Source organism: Hippocampus bargibanti, linkage group LG11, assembly GCF_051943395.1.
Source record: "Hippocampus bargibanti isolate YZ-2025 linkage group LG11, ASM5194339v1, whole genome shotgun sequence".
Lineage (NCBI taxonomy): Eukaryota > Metazoa > Chordata > Actinopteri > Syngnathiformes > Syngnathidae > Hippocampus > Hippocampus bargibanti.
Genome location: NC_142744.1, coordinates 11,898,913 through 11,918,911, shown reverse-complemented (window position 1 = coordinate 11,918,911; position 19,999 = coordinate 11,898,913). Strand labels below are relative to the sequence as shown.

The following is a 19,999-nucleotide window of genomic DNA, read 5'->3' as shown; positions in this document are numbered from 1 at the left end:
AGTCTCATTGGAATATCATACGATGACAGATTCCAGATTGCTCAGCGTGGCTGCTTTACGGCTTATTTCCACAGCAGCTGCTGTTCCACATCTCCAAGTTGAAGATTGTGACGCGCTGACACTTCATATGCAGATAGGCCGCATGTCATCAGCTGTTTTAATAGGCGAGCTAATGGGTTGGTGACATTTGCTCGTGGCAAATGGCGTTGCTCGTGGCAAATGTGACCTTTGGAAAGTGGAGCTCTGGGAGTCAGCTTCAACGAGACTGTAATTGATGAACGTGTCACAATCTAAAGTCCTTGCGCAATCAGAGGATGCGTGCTGGCTTGTCGATTTCAATTACAGCGACAAAACATACAGAAAATAGATCCCATTTTGTGATGAGACAATTTTAAAAATAATGTCAAAAAACACCTGACTGGTGGTTTTTTTCATGGTTAAAAACTTCCTGTGCATTGTCGTGTTGTTTGGGCTAACAATGCCTTACGATACATGTTGGGTTTTTTCAGGCTAAAAGTGGCTTACTGTACATGTTCTTTTTTTTCGGGCATTAAACGCCTTACTATACATAATCATTTTTTTCGACTTAAATCGCCTTACTATAAATGGTCTTTTTTTCAACTAAAAACACCATATAATACAGTACATGGTTGTTTTTTTGCGCTTAAAACGCCTTACTATACATGGTCATTTTTTTGGGCTAAAAACGCTTTACTATACACCAGGGGTGTCAGTCATTTTTTGCCGCGGGCAACATTCTAGTTACGGTTTCTTTTCTAGGGCCGTTATGAATTTGGGAAAGACATTCAAATGTTTAATTCCCTCCACATATTACATATAGGGCACACAACAAATTAATTTAGGGCTTGCTTTCTCATTTGAAGTTAAAAAAAAAAGACTGTTATTGTGGTTTATATGGGACAATTTGAAATTTTTGTTCGGACTTCAGTGAGCATCTTCACATGTTGATTTGCTTTTGCGGGCCAAACAAAATGATGTGACGGGCCAGATTTGGCCCCCGGGCCTTGGCTTTGGATTGGATTTGCCTTGATTAGTCTCACAGTGGAGAAATTTACATTTCACAGCAGCAAAGTGATGAAAGGAATGAAAGTAGAAAAAAGAAATACAGTGGCTGCTGGAAAGGCAGCCACTCTCGCGGTGCCGTCTTGAAGTCAAAAGAACAAAACTAAATAACAAACAATTTGACAGCACAAAGACAACATGAGACCTGTGCTATACACGTTCGTTTTTGGGGCTAAAAATACCTTACTATACATGGTCGTTTTTTTCAGCTAAAAACGGCTTACTATATACATGGTCATTTTTTTCAGTTAAAAACACCTTACTATACATGGTCGTTTTTTTCCCGCTTAAAACGACTTGCATGGTTGTTTTTTCAGCTAAAAACTCTACTATACAGTCATAAAAACGCCTTATATACGCTGTCATTTTTTTCCGGCTAAAAACGCCTTACTATACATGGTTGGTTTTTTTTTCAGCCTAAAAATACCATCTGCCTTACTATACATGGTCGGGTTTTTTTCCAGCTAAAAACGCCTTACTATAGATGGTCGTTTTTGTCGGCTAAAAACGGCTTACTCTACATGGTCGTGTTTTTTTTCAGCTAAAAACGCCTTATTATACAATGTCATTTTTTTCAGCTAAAAACGCCTTACATGTTTTTTTTTTCCCCGGCTAAAAACACCTTACTTATGGTCTGTTTTTTTTCCCAGCTAAAAACGCCTGATACACTGTCGTTTTTTTTCCCCCGGCTAATAACGCCTTACGATAAATGGTTGTTTATTTCTGCTAAAAACGCCTTACGACATGGTCATTTTTTTTCAGCTGGAAATGCCTTACTATAAATGGTCGTTTTTTTCGGCTAAAAATGCCTTTCTATACATTGTTGTTTATTTGAGCTAAAACGCCTTACTATAAATGGTAGTTTATTTCTGCTAAAAACGGCTTACTAATGATGCTCGTTTTTGTCGGCTAAAAACGCGTTAGTATACAATAACTTTTTTGGGGCGAAAAATACCTTACTATACATGGTCGGTTTGGGCTAAAAATGGTTGTTGGGCAGAAACAAACTTCAATATTTTTTTTTACTCCACTGTGGCTTTATTCATCAACCAAAATCATTCTGCATGTGGTGCTATGTGACACCAATGGATACAATTTGTCTTGAAATAACAAATGTTCCAGTTCAAATAGGCATTTGACAAAAACGCAAAACCAAATAAGCATATTTTTAAAATGCAACGCAAGTTTGCCATCATTTGATTCAAATAATACTCATGATTTAGTTACTGTGATGACGAAAGGTCAAGCTATCCTTTTTGGTTTAAAAAAAGAAAAAATATGTAATAAATCAGGGGATTTAGATGATAAAACCAGAAACACACACACACACAACTGAATCTTGTGTCATGTGACAACAATGGTCTTGCACAAGCTTGCATGAAGGGAAACGTCCACTTATTAGAACAGGTACAATTGGCATGTTAACATATCAAAAAGGTGCCAATTCAAACAAGTTGTGCATGATTAATGACGTAAACGATAAAGGCAAATGGCAGAGAAAAAAAACCCTCCTTTAGGCTCAAAATGAGTCATTAATTTGACCACTTGGTTTCCAAAATCAATATTTACAAGTGTCTTTATATGGCATGTACACATTTAACAGTCAAATGCATCAACATTGTTAAAGATGGGTAAAGGGGGGGGTTGAATAAAATAAAACGCAGTTGACAGTGCTTGAGAGTTGCGACATACGTCCATGTAAAATCATTCTTTCCACACTGTTTCGTCCGGTACCTGAACAAGCAGCTTCAATGCAGCCCTTAAATGTGGTGCGAAGAAAGCAGACAGCTAAACTTGCGAGTGACAAGTGGCCACGACAGCAAAGACGCTAACAATATGTCCAAACGCACACTTCTTGTCGGCCAACTATCATTTTTCAGCATAGTAAATACATTTCAAAGCAATTCTGTTTTAGAGTTTTGTAGTTTGAGGGGCTATCGACAACTAAAATACACATTCAATGAGTGTTCCGCAGCCATGCAAGCATAGATGTTAGCATGCTAACAGTTTTAAAACAAAGGGGAATAAACTATATATGTGTATATATATATATATATATATATATATATATATATATATATATATATATATACACACACACACATACATACATATACAGTAAAGTCTCATTATATCGATACTATTTCTATGCACGCAAGGAGAAAATTACATGCGCGCAGGGTCGGATATATCGATAGTCCCGGTTATATCGATATTTTTCGGACTCCCGAGAATATCGATATAACGAGACTTTACTGTATATACATACGATTTACTTTACCGAGAATATCGATATAACGAGACTTTACTGTATATACATACATACGGTAAAGTAAACCGTATGTATGTATATACAGTAAAGTCTCGTTATATCGATATTCTCGGGAGTCTGGAAAAATATCGATATAACCGGACGATCTGATCCTGAGGCATGTAAATTTTCTCCTTGCGTTCATAGAAATAGTATTGTAATAAGCAGTATTATCGATATAACGAGAGATTATATATATATATATATATATATATATATATATATATATATATATATATATATATTATATATACACACATATATGTATATATATATGTGTGTATATATATACACACATATACATATGTATACACATATATACATATACACATACATATGTATATATATGTATATGTATACGCCTTACTATAGATGTTCGAGCGATATATATATATATACACATATATGTATATATATGTGTGTGTATATATATATATATATATATATATATACACATATACATATGTATACACATACATATGTATATATATGTATATGTATACGCCTTACTATAGATGTTCGAGCGATATATATATATATATATATATATATATGTGGAAGATGGAAGAGGGACAATCATGGGAGGAAAAGCCCCTACACGGGATGTACCACCGAACCATAGCAGAAGTGGCTGATCTCAAGAAGTCCTATCAGTGGCTAGAGAAGGCTGGCCTAAAGGACAGCACAGAGGCACTCATCCTGGCTGCCCAAGAGCAAGCCCTGAACACCAGAGCCATAGAGGCAGGGATATACCACACCAGACAAGACCCAAGGTGTAGGTTGTGCAAAGAGGCACCTGAGACAATCCAACACGTAACTGCAGGGTGTAAGATTCTGGCAGGGAAAGCCTACATGGAGCGCCATAACCAGGTGGCTGGCATAGTCTACCGAAACATCTGTGCGGAGTATGGACTGGAAACCCCAAGGTCAAAATGGGAAACACCTCCCAAGGTGGTGGAGAATGACCGAGCAAAGATCCTGTGGGACTTCCAGATAAGACTGACAAGATGGTAATGGCCAATCAACCAGATATCGTGGTCATAGACAAAGGGGAAAAGAAAGCCGTTGTCGTGGATGTCACGGTCCCGAGTGATGGGAACATCAGAAAGAAGGAACATGAGAAAATGGAGAAATACCAAGGGCTCAGAGAGGAGCTGGAGAGAGCCTGGAAGGTAAAGGTGACAGTCGTGCCTGTGGTGGTCGGAGCACTTGGGGCAGTGACCCCCAAACTCGACGAGTGGTTGCAACAGATCCCGGGAACATCGGATATCTCGGTCCAGAAAAGCGCAGTGCTGGAAACAGCACGGATACTCCACAGAACCCTCAAGCTTCCTGGCTAAGTGCAGCCATCTAGGGGAGGACCCGAGCTAAAGGTGGGTGAGACGCGGATTTTTATATATATATATATATATATATATATATATATATATATATATATATATATATATATATATATATATATATATATATATATATATATATATATATATATATAAAAAATGATTATTCTGAATTGATACAATGATTCTGTAAAGCCGTGTATTGGAAGAATAGTTCATAGTTGATGGTGGTAAGCCGCTGACCATTTGGGCCAAGTACTTAGCATGGCTGCGTATCATCATTGTTGGGGGCCATTTGGTTGACGTGCCTTTCGGGTTTCCCGAAAAGCTATTTGACCCAATGAAGTGGGAGAAAAAAACTAAACGTCACCACTTGACAACAGTGAACAAAAATACAGCAAGCGCGACCCGTGTAGGAGTGTCGAGAATTCACATTGCGAGAATGCTTTGCGCGGAAATAGGTCGCTTTGAGGGAGCTACCTTGCCGCTTGACACGTGAACGATTGAGGTACAGCGAGACAATCAACTCAGCCAAAGAGTAGTAGTGCTTGCAGCCAAGAGCCTCACATCCGGTGAAAACAAATATTGCATAGGATAAAACGATTGGGCCAGGCGACATTTTTTTGGAATACTTGAGAAAACCTGCTGTAACTGAAATATGACCCAAAACAGCTAAAAGGGATGATTTAAGCCCATTTGAAGACATTTATGGGTGCAGTCAGAGCCTGATTGCTGTCTTTGGTTGCGTTTTAAACCAAGTTTTGCTCCAGAAAACATTTTCTTGGAGATCTTGAAAACGATTTAGACAATAATTGGTATTAGTTTATCAATTGGACAATCGATATGTAGCGAAGAATTAGCTAAGGCTTAATTTCACGGGTCCAATTCAGTCAGGTGACATTTGACTCGTGTTAGCTTTGTGGCACAGTTTAAAACAAAACAAACCAAAAAAGGCCTCATTTATGGTAGTGACAAATGGTTTGGGTTGTGCTTAAAAATGAAGAGGGCGGGGCTTGGGGCCAAGATTGGAAAATAATTGATCGCAATGTCCTCTTCTGTGAATAAGCGCACTGTAAACGTTTCAAGTGTGTTCCTGTGATGACCTTGAACCTCTTCGTCGCGTGGTCCTCGTGCATCTTGTCGTAGTGTCACACTTTTAGCCTGCTTCTTGTCTCGCCGTCGTCCTCTTTGGCAGCAGTGGCGTCATTGAATTTTACGAGCATGCAGCAGCAGCGGCGGCGGCGGCAGAAGCAGCGCATCGCCGGTCGTCGCAGTCTTTTGCTGCACACCCTTTGATTTAGCTGATGCTGAGCTGCGCAAAGCCGACGAGTTTAATGTCATCGGGAATTTCCGACTCCTCCACGCCAGATGCCTGGGGGACAGCAGAACAGACATACAGTCTTTGCTGACTACATTGCGATTACACTGATTTTTCATTGTGTGGAACACATTTTTTGTTTATTTGTCTGCTGTGAACATTCCAGCTATTTTGGATAAAGTTTAGTGCTGCCATTTTTAAAATACTGTACAGAAATAAATACATGTTGTTTAACCCATTCGCTGCCACTTCCGAATTTATTCAGGAATGGAAAATTGTGATGTGGAGCGCCATTCTTAAATTTTTCTTGCATGGGTGCTGATAAAGCGCTGGTCACACCTCTGGCAATGTTTTTCACTTCGACAAGCGGGCATTTGCCTTTTGTCCACGTTAGCGCTTCGTTACAGCTTCAGCTGTTGATGAAGCGCTATATAAATCAATATGTATGTATTGTATCGTATTTTGGACAGCTTCCCCCATTTCAAGCTCAGATAACTCCAGACTCATATAACTTAGGAAAGAAAACTCTTTTTTTACTGATGAAAGAAGAGAGTCTAAGGTTTCTTACACTACATTGAATGTTTACATAGTCCTAAAACTCAATATTGTGTGGGTCCTGCAATTTGAGTGAAAATGACAAAAGCCCTGGCACTGGAGTGGACACATTCTTGCACACCGTCTGGCAGTGAATGAGTTGAATTGCTGTCAAAGAGCAATAAACGAGTGATCTTTTAGGGGCACCGCTCATCAAGCGACACAAACTGTTCAATTGCGAAACCCTTACAGTCGGTGACTCCCCGCCACGCATGTACTAAAGCACTGAAACAGTTTAAAAAAACAAAAATAATTTTATCCCAAGGGTGCCTTGTGACAAACTGGAATGTACATGCTAACTTCAATTCTTTTCCATATTTTTATATATAAAAAAAAACATTTAATTGTATTTTAGGATAAAACTTAGACTTAAAAATGATTGGTCCAAAAGAAAAAAATGGAAAAATAGATGAGAAGAATGTACTTACCAGTTTAAAGGTGACATTTTTGTGATTCTGTGGATCATCTACAATCTTTTGCAGATTAGCAGCAACTGGAAGGAAGTTGAAAAAGCAAATCAGAAGTTTTTTTTTTAAATTTCAAGATGGCACCTTAGTTGGCAGCCATCTGTAAGATCTCAGATTTTTTTCTGGTCTTTTTGTTAGGTTTGGGTCTAAGAAGTGAAGAACAAGCATCAAGAATAATAACAATACATATCACAGGCTTCATCTATTGATTGAGACCTATTTAAGAGCTAGGAATCATGTTTTCTAGGACCTTGTCTTGCTAAGTGCTTGTTGAGGCCAAATGAGCATTTTGATCCCCAAGCTGCAAATGAATTGCCGGCACCAAGACAAGTAAGGTTGTCTCAATCTGAATTTTGACAAATTGGACGCTTGAGGAGAAAATGAGAAGAAAGCAGCGTCAGCGCAGAGCTCCGATGTGTATGTGGAACTGTAGCGACTTGGAATTGAAGCGGATTTACGTGGGACAGGAGACGTGAGACAATCTCTTATCATCAATGGATGCTACAGATTCCTGTTTGCTTTCAACATTTAGCTTGTAGCAGACGTGCACATTTCACCATGATATCCCTGATGCACTGGTGAAAAGGACGCTTTGATCCTCTCCTCTTTCATCTTGAACTGCTTCATAGAACAAAGAGGGTGCAGAAAGTGTTTCAGATTGAATGGCTGTCTTTTGCGTTTTGCCACATTATTTATTTTTTTTTTTTGTTTTGACTTCAAGATGTCGCCGCCAGAGTGGCTGCCTTTCGAGCAGCTCTCTATTTTGTTTTTCTACTTCTTGCTTTCCTCTTACTTTCATCACTTTGCTGCTGTGAAATGTACATTTCTCCACTGCGTGACTAATAAAAGCTAATTCAATCCAATAAATAGACAAACAAGTAACTAACTAAATCAATAATGGTTTGATTTATTCATTCATGACAATTAATCAACTATTTAACTAATTAATAAAAACAATCTGGAATTGCACAAGTAGGCTGCAGGTTAGAATGGACTACTTACCAATGACTAAATCCCTGCCGTCCACCAGTCCGGCCGAAACCAACTCCTGAGATACTCCATCGGCAGAGTCTGATGAAGTCGAGAAAGAAGCATTGGCACAAGGCAAACGCACCACACGAGAGTCGGTGAGCTTTGTCATACCTCTCCCGGACATGAACTCAAATCTGATGTCATTGAGTTCCTTCTTTGGATTCCTCAACCTCAAGACGAGACTGATGGGAACGCTGGCGTCGGACACAACGGGATCCTGAAACAGACGCCCGTGCAAATTGAGATTTTGCGACGGACGCGCCGCCTTCCACTGCTCGTGTTGTGCGATTACTTGAGTGGGGGGTTCGTGCGAAGGGCTCCCCGTCGGAACGGGAACCTGCGGTGGAAATTCTTCGCCACTTTGTCCCACGGGGGAAACGTTGGCGTTGACCATTGGGGGTGGTTTCAGCTGTGCGCCGGAGCCCTCTGCTGGCGGGAAAATCTGAGAGATACGACACTAAATTTAGTCCCGAGTGGCGCAGCCAACTAAAAAAGGAGATGACAAAAAAGTGAGGCGTTCATGCGGATCACTTACAATACAATACATATTGATTTATATAGCGCTTTAACAACAGCTGAAGCTGCAACAAAGCTCTTAACATGGACAGGTATCATATACGGGAAATAAAGGAGTCACAAAGATAGTAGAAAGCACCAGGGAGTGAAGCCAAGATCAAGTCGGAATCATGCCAAAGAGTACAAGTGAATTTTGAACTTGATCAAGAAAAATTAACATTAGTTGTAAACAGACTCACCTCCATCGTCTGGGACCCGTCCCTCACTCTGGGTGACTAGAATGGACACGACAAGATTGTCAGGATTAAAAAGAGAAAATTCTCTTTGACACACAATCTTTGTACTGTACGACAGAATTTGAAGGATACCACATGCCAAAAACAAGACTCAATGATATCACAGTTGAGAAGATGGGAAAGTAGAAACCAGTGGCGGACCGTCGAGGCCTGCAAAGCTTTCTCTGCTGGCCTAAAAATATCTGAATCACACACTGATGTTATTTGTATTTTGTCCATGAATTCTTATTAAATAATTCCAAATTGTCTTTCAGCTTCCTTTCATTACTTTTCCCCTGTTGTGCTGCTTCCAGACGTGTGTATTCATATTTAATCATTTAACCAATCACATTTCAGCCATCATTCGTTACCAAGGTCAGTAATCTAGCGGGACGCCTTCACAATCAGTTCTGTAGGCCCTGTTGCATCAAATGTGTCGATCAAACTGTTGCTCGAACCAATCAGATTTCAAGTTGGCAACCCAAAAGGGGTACCAAAGCCTCCTTGCAGGCGCTGGTCCATGTCAGAGTTTTTCTCAAACTATGATTGGCTAGTGACTAGCCTATCATAGTCTTTGAAAATTGCTCTTATCACAAGAGCATGTTGGCCAGATCTAGCGCACTGTATCGGTAGTGAGCTGCATAAGCAAATCTATTGTGGAGTTTTGTCAACCCACAATGGCTGAAGGAGAAGAAGAAAATGATTTATTTTATTGTGAAAGCCATTTTCAAGATGGACTTTAAGAAAAAAATGGACATCATTAAGAAAGGTCGGTCTGTTATTTCCTGGCTAATGGTACCCTCTAGTCGACTTGTAATAAATCACACCACACTTTTTTCAGTCTGGATTGATTCAGACGTAGTACTACTAAAGGCCTAGCGATGATATCCAGTCAGTCACTGGTAGAAACCCACAATCACTGGCATGGGAAGACAGGAGACCAAGATGGCTTCCGTTCATTCAACCTGACGTGCGGTTACAGTTTGAAATTTTTCAGGACAAAGACGCTGACATATTCATGACCGCTGGTGATTGGAAAATATCCGACATCTCACCCGCAAAGCTGCCACCGCAGCTTTGCCTTCCTCGCTCTCTTCGTCCAGCTCGTCATCACTCCACTCCCAACCGCCATCTTCTGTCTTGTGGAGACGACCGCTGGATCCCGGAACTCGCCTCACCTTTTTAAGATGGGTTGAAAAATATGCCGCCCCCCCCATGGGGTCAAGATTTATCAGATCACCCCCACCCTGCATTCGTTGGATGGATTGGCAAACCTTTTTTGATCGATCTGTTATGGATGGACCTTTATGAAGCAGCTTCTCCTGCAGGTAGTCGTTATTCTAGAATGACACGCAACGCATATTGCACATTCATAAATTGGAGGGATGGATATATAGCTGGATGGATGGATATACAGCTAGCTAGATAGGTATACAGCTAGCAAAATAGATATACAGCTAGATGGAAATACAGCTAGCTAGATGGATATACAGCTAGCTAGATAGGTATACAGCTAGCAAAATAGATATACAGCTAGATGGAAATACAGCTAGCTAGATGGATATACAGCTAGCTAGATAGGTATACAGCTAGCAAAATAGATATACAGCTAGCTAGATGGATATACAGCTAGCTAGTTAGCTAGATATACAGCTAGCTAGCTAGCTAGATATACAGCTAGCTAGATATACAGCTAACTAGCTAGATAAACAGTTAGATAGCTAGATAAACAGCTAGATAGCTAGATAAACAGCTAGATAGCTAAATAGTTATACAGCTAGATACCTCGATATATAAAATACACGTGGGCGTATAAAAATAGAGTGGCTTTCAGAGAAAGAAGCTTGCCTTGGCTTTTGTGAAAAATTTGTGCTTGAGCAACTCGGCTGCAGTTGGCCTAAAGAGAAGCAAATAAAATAAGCATTGAAATTATTATCAGGGCAGTGGAAGGATGCAAAAAAAAAAAAAAAATCCTGTACGGACCTCTTTTCAGGATCCTTCTGTAAACACAACATGATCATCTTTCGAAAGGATTTGCCATATTTCTTCACCATCTCTTTGTCGGTGATACCGGTTTCCAGACAGGGGGGGTCATTCTGGAGAGTCAGCATCAGCACCTAGAACAAACAAATACATACACGCGTCCAATGTGATCAAACTCCCTAGATGCAAATTAACAATGAGAATCGCGTGTCGAAGGTCACACATCAAACAATGGGCGTCTACTTTCCCCAAAAGGGTGGTCCAAATTGTTGGAATAAATCGGGTGTTGACCACCCTGCCAGAATACAACAACTGTAAACGTTTCACCTCACGGAAAACAAACACAAAGTGACCTTCATTGGTGGATATTTGTGATATGGTGCAGCCCCTGTAGCTAGTTCAATGGCAGTGATCCCGAAACTCCAGATGTCAGCCTTAAAGTCATAGCCACGGACCTGGATGAAGAAGCACGGTTAGCATTGAACAAGCAGAACCCCTCCCACTGACATACCAAAAAAAAAAAAAAAAAAAAAGAATCCCACCTGCTCCATGACCTCAGGGGCCATCCAGCAAGGCGTCCCCACAAAGGTTTTCCGAACTTTGTTCCTGGTCATATCCCCACCTGCTGCTAGAAAGGCACTCACACCAAAATCTGAGGGCCACAAATATTGAAAACGATGGAGAAGGGGGGTTAATAATAATAATAATAATAAGACATTTCAATTATGAGCCCCTTTCAAAACTCTTGAGGTCACTTTACAGTCACAGGATAATGTCCAAACTTTGCCCAAGAAATAGTTTAGATTCAACAGGTACATTTGTTTCACAAGTTCAATTACAATACAATATCACCGCGACTACATCTACAGCAGGGGTGTACAAACTTTTTGCAAACGGGTCAAATTTAGTGTTAAAAATGTAGGGGGCATGACAACCTTGGCGGACGTTCTTTACAAAGAACAGCAATGAATTTCAATAAACTTCAGCGAGCCATTCTGTGTTTCACATTTGCTTTTTTATTATTAGTTTTTTTGCTTTTTTATTATTAGTTTCAGCGATCTTACATTGGCTATGTAAACCAATATGTATTATATTGTATTTTGTCCAGCCGCCCACATTTCAAACTCAGATAACTCCAGACACATAACTTAGGAAGGAACTCTTTTTTTACTGATGAAAGAAGAGAGTCTAAGGTTTCTTTGAATGTTTACGTAGTCCTAAAACTCAATATCCCGTGGGTCCTGCAATTTCAGTGAAAATGACAAAAACCCTGGCACGGGAGTGGACACATTTTTGCACATTGTCTGGCAGTGAATGAGTTAATTATCTTTTTGGAAACAGTTGAACAGAATTAATTGTTCTTTTGTTGACGGTCGCCATTTTACAATTAAAAAAAATATATATAGAAACTCGCCATTTTAGAAATTGGGGGGCTAATTCAGTCAATGACTCATTTTCTAATTTGCTGTTCCTAATTGAGCTTCGAGATGGCTGCATTTAGCACACACAGTTAAAGGGCAACCGACGTCACTTTTTTGTTTTTTAACTGACATCAGAAAAACGTTTTATAGCATCTAAAATACCCAAAAAATCTGTGATATGACAGTGACTGGAAGAGACAAGAAAAAACTGTACCAGCGATTTGAACCGAGCCATCGTCACCAAGAAGGATATTCCCAGCTTTGAGATCACTGTGGGGTGAAAAGAAGAGACAGGTTCAAACAAGTTGTTCGATGACATAAAAAACAAATGAGCGGCATATCATAAACCCGAAAACATTTCAATTGTCAACAATCGTGATAGGCTTAAGAGAAAGCAGAGGATCCGTGTGAATCGAGCCTTCTCCATTACGCATCCTCGTGATATGAATGATTTAGGAAGCGAGGTCGACTTTAACCTGCACGGTCACAGATATGGAAAAAGGCTGCGCGGAGGATGTCAGGTGATCACGCCAGGACGACTTCTCACCGATGAATTTGCCCATTTTTGTGAAGGTATTCCAGGCCCTCCAACACTTCCTTTAAGATGGTGGCGATGGAGGCCTCGTCTAACACTCCAGATTTGTGCTCCCCACGTGAGATGATGTGTTTGATGATGTCCAAGACCGAGCCTGCAAGGGGGTCAGAGAGAGAGAGAAGGGGAAATCGTGGTTGTCCCACCCGCAAAAAAAAAAAAAAAAAAAAAAATCAACTTCCTGTTTTCATTTGAATATGCAGATCAGCTAACATTAGTGCTACTCTCCCGAGACGTACGCCAGCTCAGGGAGGGGTTTTGATTTGAGCGTACTCACCACCGCTCAGAAGCTTCATGACCAGCCAAAGTTCATCCTTGACCACGAAGGAGGTGTAGTAAGACACTATGTTGGGATGGTGACACTGGCTCATAGCCTGGATCTCCTTCTGCCAAGTTACAAAAGCAACAACATTGTTTGTTCTAGGGCTCGTGTACAATGATACGGATCCGTACATTCAGGTGGATCCAGCGACGAGAACTAATTTAGCCCTTTCCTGTGCACTACATCACTGGTTAAATCCATTTGTCATTGACCAACTGAAATGTCCTTTGTTGTAAGAAAGCCACAAAGCCAAGGTATAATTCTGTCTCAAGCGGAACAGCGTGTGAATTGGGTCTGACTTGTAAAACACTTGTAATCATCGGCGGTAAGAAAGAACCGGATGAGTTTAGCGGCCACTGCCCACGACCAGAGAGCAAGCGTATCATTTAAAAAAAAAACTTTGGAAGAAATGACTTCAGTGGACCAATTGAAGTAGCTTTTAACTCATTCATTGCCATTCACAAATGTATTCAGGATTTTCAAAATATGACATACAGCGCCATTCCCGAATTTGTTCGAGTTTTGTTGTTTCATGCTTGGGTGCCGATAAAACGCTAGCCATGGCCTCTGGCTTTTTTTCTCTTTTCCACAAGGGGCAGCATTTGCCTTTTGTCCATGTTAACGCTTTGTTCAAGCTTCAGCTGTTGTTAAAGCGCTATATAAACCAATATGTATGTATGGCATTGTATTTTGGAGCCACTCTCATTTTAAGCTCGTATAACCCCAGACCCATATAATTTAGGAATTAACCATTTTTTCTGACGAAAGTAGAGAGTCTAAGGTTCCTAACAATGGACTGAACGTTTATGTAACTCAATATTGTGGGTCCTGGAATTCATGTGACAATGACAAAACCCCTGGCAATGGAGTGGACACATTTTTGCACATGTCTGGCAGTGAATGAGTTAAAATAATAGTTTTCATCACACCCACGGTTTTATATGAACATAGTGTCCCGCTGCCTGCTGCCTCAAATATTTCACACCAAACTGAATACAGTACAAATACTGCAGATGTGAAATATATCTCAGTTTACAACACTTTCTTACCAGGAGCTCATCCATGCTAGTCTGACATTTTTCAAGGTTGATGCGTTTAATGGCCACCTTTTCCTTTCTGGGTTTGCAGGTGGCGGCCTGGACCACTGCAGTGGCTCCGCTGCCTGAGGAGAACATTAAAAAAAAGGTTTGAAGGAAACCTCTTTAAGAAAGGATACATATTCATACAATCAGCGAGCATATCATATTATACTAATGCAAGAGTTGATTCGGAAAACAAACGTTTACAGAGATTAAATCAATCCGTTAGCGTTGACACTGTTGGGACATTTTGGCTAATTTTAATTTGGATGACGCATGGTCGCACTGCAAGAACCTTGGATTTTGAATTCGATTCCAATACCTTCGTGAAAATACAGCGGCATTTCAAGTCGGTCGCACGGCAAAAGTTGGAGGTAAAAGTGTAGATTCCGCAACGCAGCACAACCCACCCACTCCCCTCGCATTTGACGAGACCACCTACTGAGCGCGACGTGAACAAGCCTTTTAGCATCACGGTGAATTTGTAGAAGGCGTTTTTTACCCATCCGATCAAACTACTTCTGGTCATTTCGCAAGTAGACTGGGCGTTTTACAACCTTAACCCAATGTGACAACGTGTCCTAACTGGCCTTGTGTTACACGCAACACTACTTGGCTCGTCGCAGTTAGCATCGCGTTATTAGACAGCGAAGGCTAGCTGGCAAACATTAGCAAGCTAGGGTACTAACCGATCACCTCGTTGAGAACGTAGTCATCCTTGTCGATTGACCACGATTGTGTGGACTGGTCCTCTGCCATTGCGTCGTTGTTAGGACGTGCAAATAGTACGTCCGACTTGTTTCGAAAGCGTTCGCTGAAATGATCGCTTTGAGGCTACTCCATTTGGCACGAACGGTACCGACTGCAGCTCTTGGGCGACAAATGCGGTCGCTGCTGTCAACACAACTACGTGCGACTGACGCATAGTATGACGTCAACGCCAAACGAAGGAATAAAGAAGCCGCCATATTGAATGTACAGAGGACATTCACTGGTACCACGTGACTAAGTAGAAGTACAGTACTGTACCGTGAAGCTCCATTTGGGGCATTTTGAACTAAAGTACTTGCTACACGTTTGTTGATTCTTCCTCTTGCCGAAACTGGCGTACCTTTTGGTATTGTACCTAATACCATTTTAACGTTATTATTTTTTAATCAAGACCGTGATTAAAAACAACGCGTTCAATTGGTCAAACTTCCCGACATAACTAGGCGAAGTCCACTTTTGTCTAATTGTCAAAACACTTTCACCACTAGAGTGAAGCAGTGAGCTAAATAGGCCAAGCATTCATCTATTTGTGTGCAAGAAACTACTGTACATTTGATGCTTAAATTGTGTTTTTTTCTGAGTCTTTCTCGGTTCCGTAGTCATATGTATGAAATACATTACAATATGCTGAGGTCATATCAAAGATCAAAATCATCCACCCTGTCATCTTCTTTTGCATATCGACCAATCACCATTTACACTTACATTCCCACCTACTGGCAAATTAGAGCAGTGGTCTCAAACTGAAATTCTGTGATGGTCGCTGGTCGTGTCTGACAGTAATGTTTAAACATACGGTAGTAACGTCCTGATTCATTGTGTTTGAGGAATTAGTTCTGTCAACATGCACCATGCTTGTTAGAGCTGTGAGGTAAATGGATGTTTCAACACCCACACTTTTCCTGGTGAAAGGGTTCAGCGCCCTTTACTTGCTATCAATATCATCCAGACTCCCCCTAAGTACAACCCCATCACATAATTTATATACTCACAGCTTGCTTTGTGTCTGCTATGCGGAACGGACTAATTAATTTTATTCTAAAAAATGACATCACCCTTTGCTTGAACCGTCTTGAAATGTGGAGAATTTTAGGGTCAACCACATCCAGACAATGGACAGTCTCTGGTATGTGAGGAAGCCACAGGGCATGTTCCTGCATGCTTGCTGGTTACACACAGAGAACAAGAAATGGCAAAAAGTTATTTTCTTTCTCCTCTTCCTCTTCCTACCTTTTCTACAAATGTATTTTTTCACTGTCAATAAAACATGTCACCAAGTTTGATGGCCATGAACTTTGGAGATTTTGCAAACGGTCAACCAGAGACTGGAGGCTTTCTCCTGATGGTGCATTAAAAAGTCTGCTCATCCTGATGCTGACAATGCACTCAGGGTAAGCCCGGCCTGAAAGGGAAGTGCTGAAAGCCACAAGAGACTCGGTGTGATTGCAGCACTATTTGCCTACTGAGGCAAAGCTTCACATAAAAAAAGAAAGCAAAGCTTTCATCCGGGCCGGCTAATGAAGACATTTTCAGCAATTGACTTTTTAGACCCGCAGGCGTGTTGAGTTGTGCATGTTTTCACAAGTATAGTAAAGACAAAAACTTTCAAACCTTGTTTTTTTCTGGTTGACAAAACGTCCTTCTTAAGACTCATGAAATAATGTTTATCAGATTGCAACAGAAAGGAAGGGCTCACCGAATGAATTTCTCCATCAGAACACAAGCTGACTTGTGCCCATGTCTATTTGGGCATTGTGTGGTTTGCCCTTTTAATTTTTTTATCAAACATTTTAAATGTCATGTCATACAATTGATCAAACACACCTACACACACAGTACACACATAGTAGCAACAAACAAAATGATTTTCCGTTTTCAACCCTGGATAGAGAAATTAACAATAATATTAGGACGCTTTTTTTTTTTTTAACTTCAAGATGGCGCCGCGAGTGTGGCTGCCTTTCCAGCATCTCCTGTATTTTGTTTTTCTACTTCTTTCATTCCTTTCATCTTCGTTTCACAACTTTGCTGCTGTGAAACGTACATCTGTCCACTGCGAGACTCATAAAGATAAATTCAATCCAATACGTTCCATTTATAAGCACTATTCAAAACTTTCTAGGACACTTTACAGTCACAAGGACACAATTTGCAAAACAAATCTTGAATTAGATCAACACGGAGATATTCCTATTCAAATACAATCCTAGCCTCCTTTTATCTTTATTCAATAGAAACTTTAAAGAAAGTAGCGTGAAGGTGCACACCGCACAGGTAATTTTACCAGCAATGACGTCACCGACGCAACTCGCATAACAAGTTCGTCAAGACGGTGGCCGACGAGCTGAGTACTGATTCCACAGCTATACGTCGGAGTAGGGGCAGTTTATTTGAAACCCACCTGTGTCACTTGGCTGCCTTCGAGTGCGCGGTCCACATCTTGGAGCCGACGACGCCGCACACGTCAGCATCAGTCTTTTTTCCCCCAACATTACACATGGACCGAAGATCCACTTGAAATTTAGACTTGAGGAAGGAAAAGTGAAGAACATGGACACAAATGGAATCGAATCGAAATACGGTACGCAGGTTTTAACGTTATTATCTTCTGTCCGTTTGTCGCTAAACAGTAATAACTATGTAAAAGTATTGTAAAAACAATGCAAAATAAGTTTTTTTTTCAACTTCTGAATTTGTTTGGAACGCCGATTGGAGCTTATTGATGTTCTGTAGTCCGGCATTGTGCACAAAGGGCGTGCCCCCTTCACCTTCACTGTTGTTAAAACTTTCCACGGACAAGCTAGCACCTGTGGCAAACTCGCAATTGAAAAATGGGAACATTTGATGGTACAAGAGCCATGAAAGAAGCTTCATGTGTTCCGCGTTTTGACTTTAAATGTTGAATGTAACCTTTCCAAACAGACGGGGTGGATAACGGCACAGGAAACGTGTTGGGGGAGCTGGTTGGTAAGCAATTTTACAGCACCGTATTGCTGCCAAAAAAATAAACATTGACTAATATTTCGACTTCACCGTCTAACTGATTCAAGTTGAGTTAAACGTTACTGACCCTAATTTAAACGTTGACTTTTTCTCTGAAACGTCAACTTCACCTTCTGACTTTAATGGGAATTACTGTACTTCTTTTCCTTTCGCCTTTTCCCTTCAAGGGGTCGCCACAGCGAATCAGTGTCCCCCTTCTTCATAGAGTTGATTCGCATGTTTGTTTGCTTGGTCAAGCTTTGACGTCGGATGCTCTTCCTGACACAACCCTTTGTATTTATCCGGGCTCGGGACCTGCACAATAAGGCACTGGATTGTGTCTTCTTGTGGCTACAGAACTTAATAAAGATGAAGATGCTTGATAAAAGGCCACCAAAAACAAAATGGTCATTGGCACAGCAACCTTCAAATAAAGTGAAACTACTGTACTGTACTATCAAAATATTGAAAAAAGTAATAGTAGAACAACGGAAGTAAAGGCATATCCAATCCAATCCAAACAGAGTTCCTGTCTCGCTAGTTTTGGCACATTTTACAACATGCTCGGGTCATTGGAGCAAATAAAAAGGTGGACTTTGAATGGGGCTTGCACACGCCCCTTTTGGGACGGTTTCTTGCCCACGTACGCCTTTGATACGCTCAGATAGCGTCTTAGCAGACGTGGGGGGAGCACCAAGCATGGCCTGCCTGCGTAAACAACCCAAACCCAGCACATCCCAGGAATTACCGAGCTTTGCCAGAGATCCGGAGGTGATTGAAAAGAATGTGAAGCTCTTAGGTAGGATGCACAATCTTGGAAAACCGTGGATGTGGTCTTCAACGTAAGCCATGCAATCGGAGGAGACAGCAGGAAATATTACATAAGATGCTGGCGCTGGTGTGAGTTTTGGCAGAATTTACCACACTAAACCATTTGTATCTGTTTCTCAGGTATGGATGGAGACACGGATGTCCAGTTCCTCCTGCAGGGAGGAGATCTTCTCAAGGTCCGCTCCTCTTCATGGAAGAAAAGCCGCTACTTTAGACTCCAAGAAGACTGTAAGACGATGTGGCGGGAATCCAAAAGAACCTTCAGGAGACATCGGACATGTGAGCACTGTTCTAATTTTTTTTGGAACCCACCACTCAGAGATTTTGAAACCATTGTCGACTGGAATTTTCCATCATGGATCATAAAGAGGAAGACCTTATCCCAGAATTGTAATAGTTCGTTTCTGTTCTGTTCTCGCCAGTGATAAGTAACTCCGATAAGTAGTGCATATAAAAGTGAACTTTGTGCCAAGTTTACATCTATAAATTCTCAATCCCATACCTGAAATATGTTCATGGTGCTTATTCAACTAGTTTGTTGAAAATACAAAAAAAAAAACAAAACAAAGACTTTTCTCCCATATGCGCAGTTTCCATTGACGACATCTCGGTGGTGCGACTGGGTCGTCAGACGGAGGGTTTAAAAAAGTACACGGACCAGCAAATGGAGAATTGCTGCTTTTCCATCATCTTCAAGGAGCACGGGAAGAACTTGGACCTCATTGCCAGCACAGAGGACGAGGCCAAGCAATGGGTCGATAGCCTTCAGAAACTGATCGACAGCAGAAAAAATCTCAACCAGCAGCAAAAGACAGAACAGTATCCTTATCACTGAAATTCCGATTGAAGTAAAAAAATGTGAATAGTGACTTGTCAGTGCGCCAGGTGGAATTGTCGTGGAATTTGAGATATATATTTATAATAATTTATAACATGAAGGGATGAGATCGGACAGGGAATGGCACAAAACACATTCATTTTGGCCGGAGATGGAATATTAAGGGCGTGCATCACTTGAATGGAAGACAGTGGAAGTATGCGATTCAATTCGAGGTACTAGCATCTTTTAAATCGGATTTGGA

The 19,999-nt window shown here is 40.9% G+C and overlaps 2 protein-coding genes across 8 annotated transcripts in view; one reads left to right on the top strand and one right to left on the bottom strand.

The window, feature by feature from the left end:
* Window positions 1-4,869: 4,869 nt before the first annotated feature.
* Window positions 4,870-17,658, bottom strand: LOC148891620 (serine/threonine-protein kinase OSR1-like). 2 transcript variants are annotated; one of them, XM_089008473.1, is made up of 17 exons: window positions 17,506-17,658; window positions 14,304-14,416; window positions 13,210-13,318; window positions 12,888-13,029; window positions 12,555-12,610; window positions 11,462-11,571; window positions 11,273-11,374; window positions 10,920-11,053; window positions 10,785-10,833; window positions 10,211-10,276; window positions 9,992-10,114; window positions 8,901-8,936; window positions 8,438-8,587; window positions 8,257-8,362; window positions 8,116-8,184; window positions 7,075-7,139; window positions 4,870-6,106 (listed from the first exon to the last, which is right to left on the bottom strand). In XM_089008473.1, exons 1-17 carry the CDS (start codon window positions 17,654-17,656, stop codon window positions 6,032-6,034), a joined length of 1,656 nt encoding a protein of 551 aa, XP_088864599.1. In that variant the 5' UTR covers window positions 17,657-17,658; the 3' UTR covers window positions 4,870-6,031. The 2 variants fall into 2 exon arrangements, with proteins under 2 accessions (XP_088864599.1, XP_088864600.1); XM_089008474.1 differs by lacking the exon at window positions 17,506-17,658 and adding an exon at window positions 15,023-15,220 and having other exon boundaries at window positions 4,871-6,106.
* Window positions 17,551-19,999, top strand: part of LOC148891619 (1-phosphatidylinositol 4,5-bisphosphate phosphodiesterase delta-1-like) — a 10,512-nt gene continuing 8,063 nt past the window's right edge. Inside the window, exons 1-4 of one of the 6 annotated variants that reach the window (XM_089008468.1) lie at window positions 17,551-17,685; window positions 18,027-18,071; window positions 19,038-19,196; window positions 19,508-19,736. In XM_089008468.1, the coding sequence (XP_088864594.1) occupies window positions 17,655-17,685; window positions 18,027-18,071; window positions 19,038-19,196; window positions 19,508-19,736 (464 nt within the window). In that variant the 5' untranslated portion in view covers window positions 17,551-17,654. Of the gene's footprint in view, window positions 17,686-18,026; window positions 18,072-18,138; window positions 18,929-19,037; window positions 19,197-19,507; window positions 19,737-19,999 lie in introns of those variants that run through there. The other 5 variants (XM_089008470.1, XM_089008467.1, XM_089008466.1 and 2 more) reach the window with 5 other exon arrangements.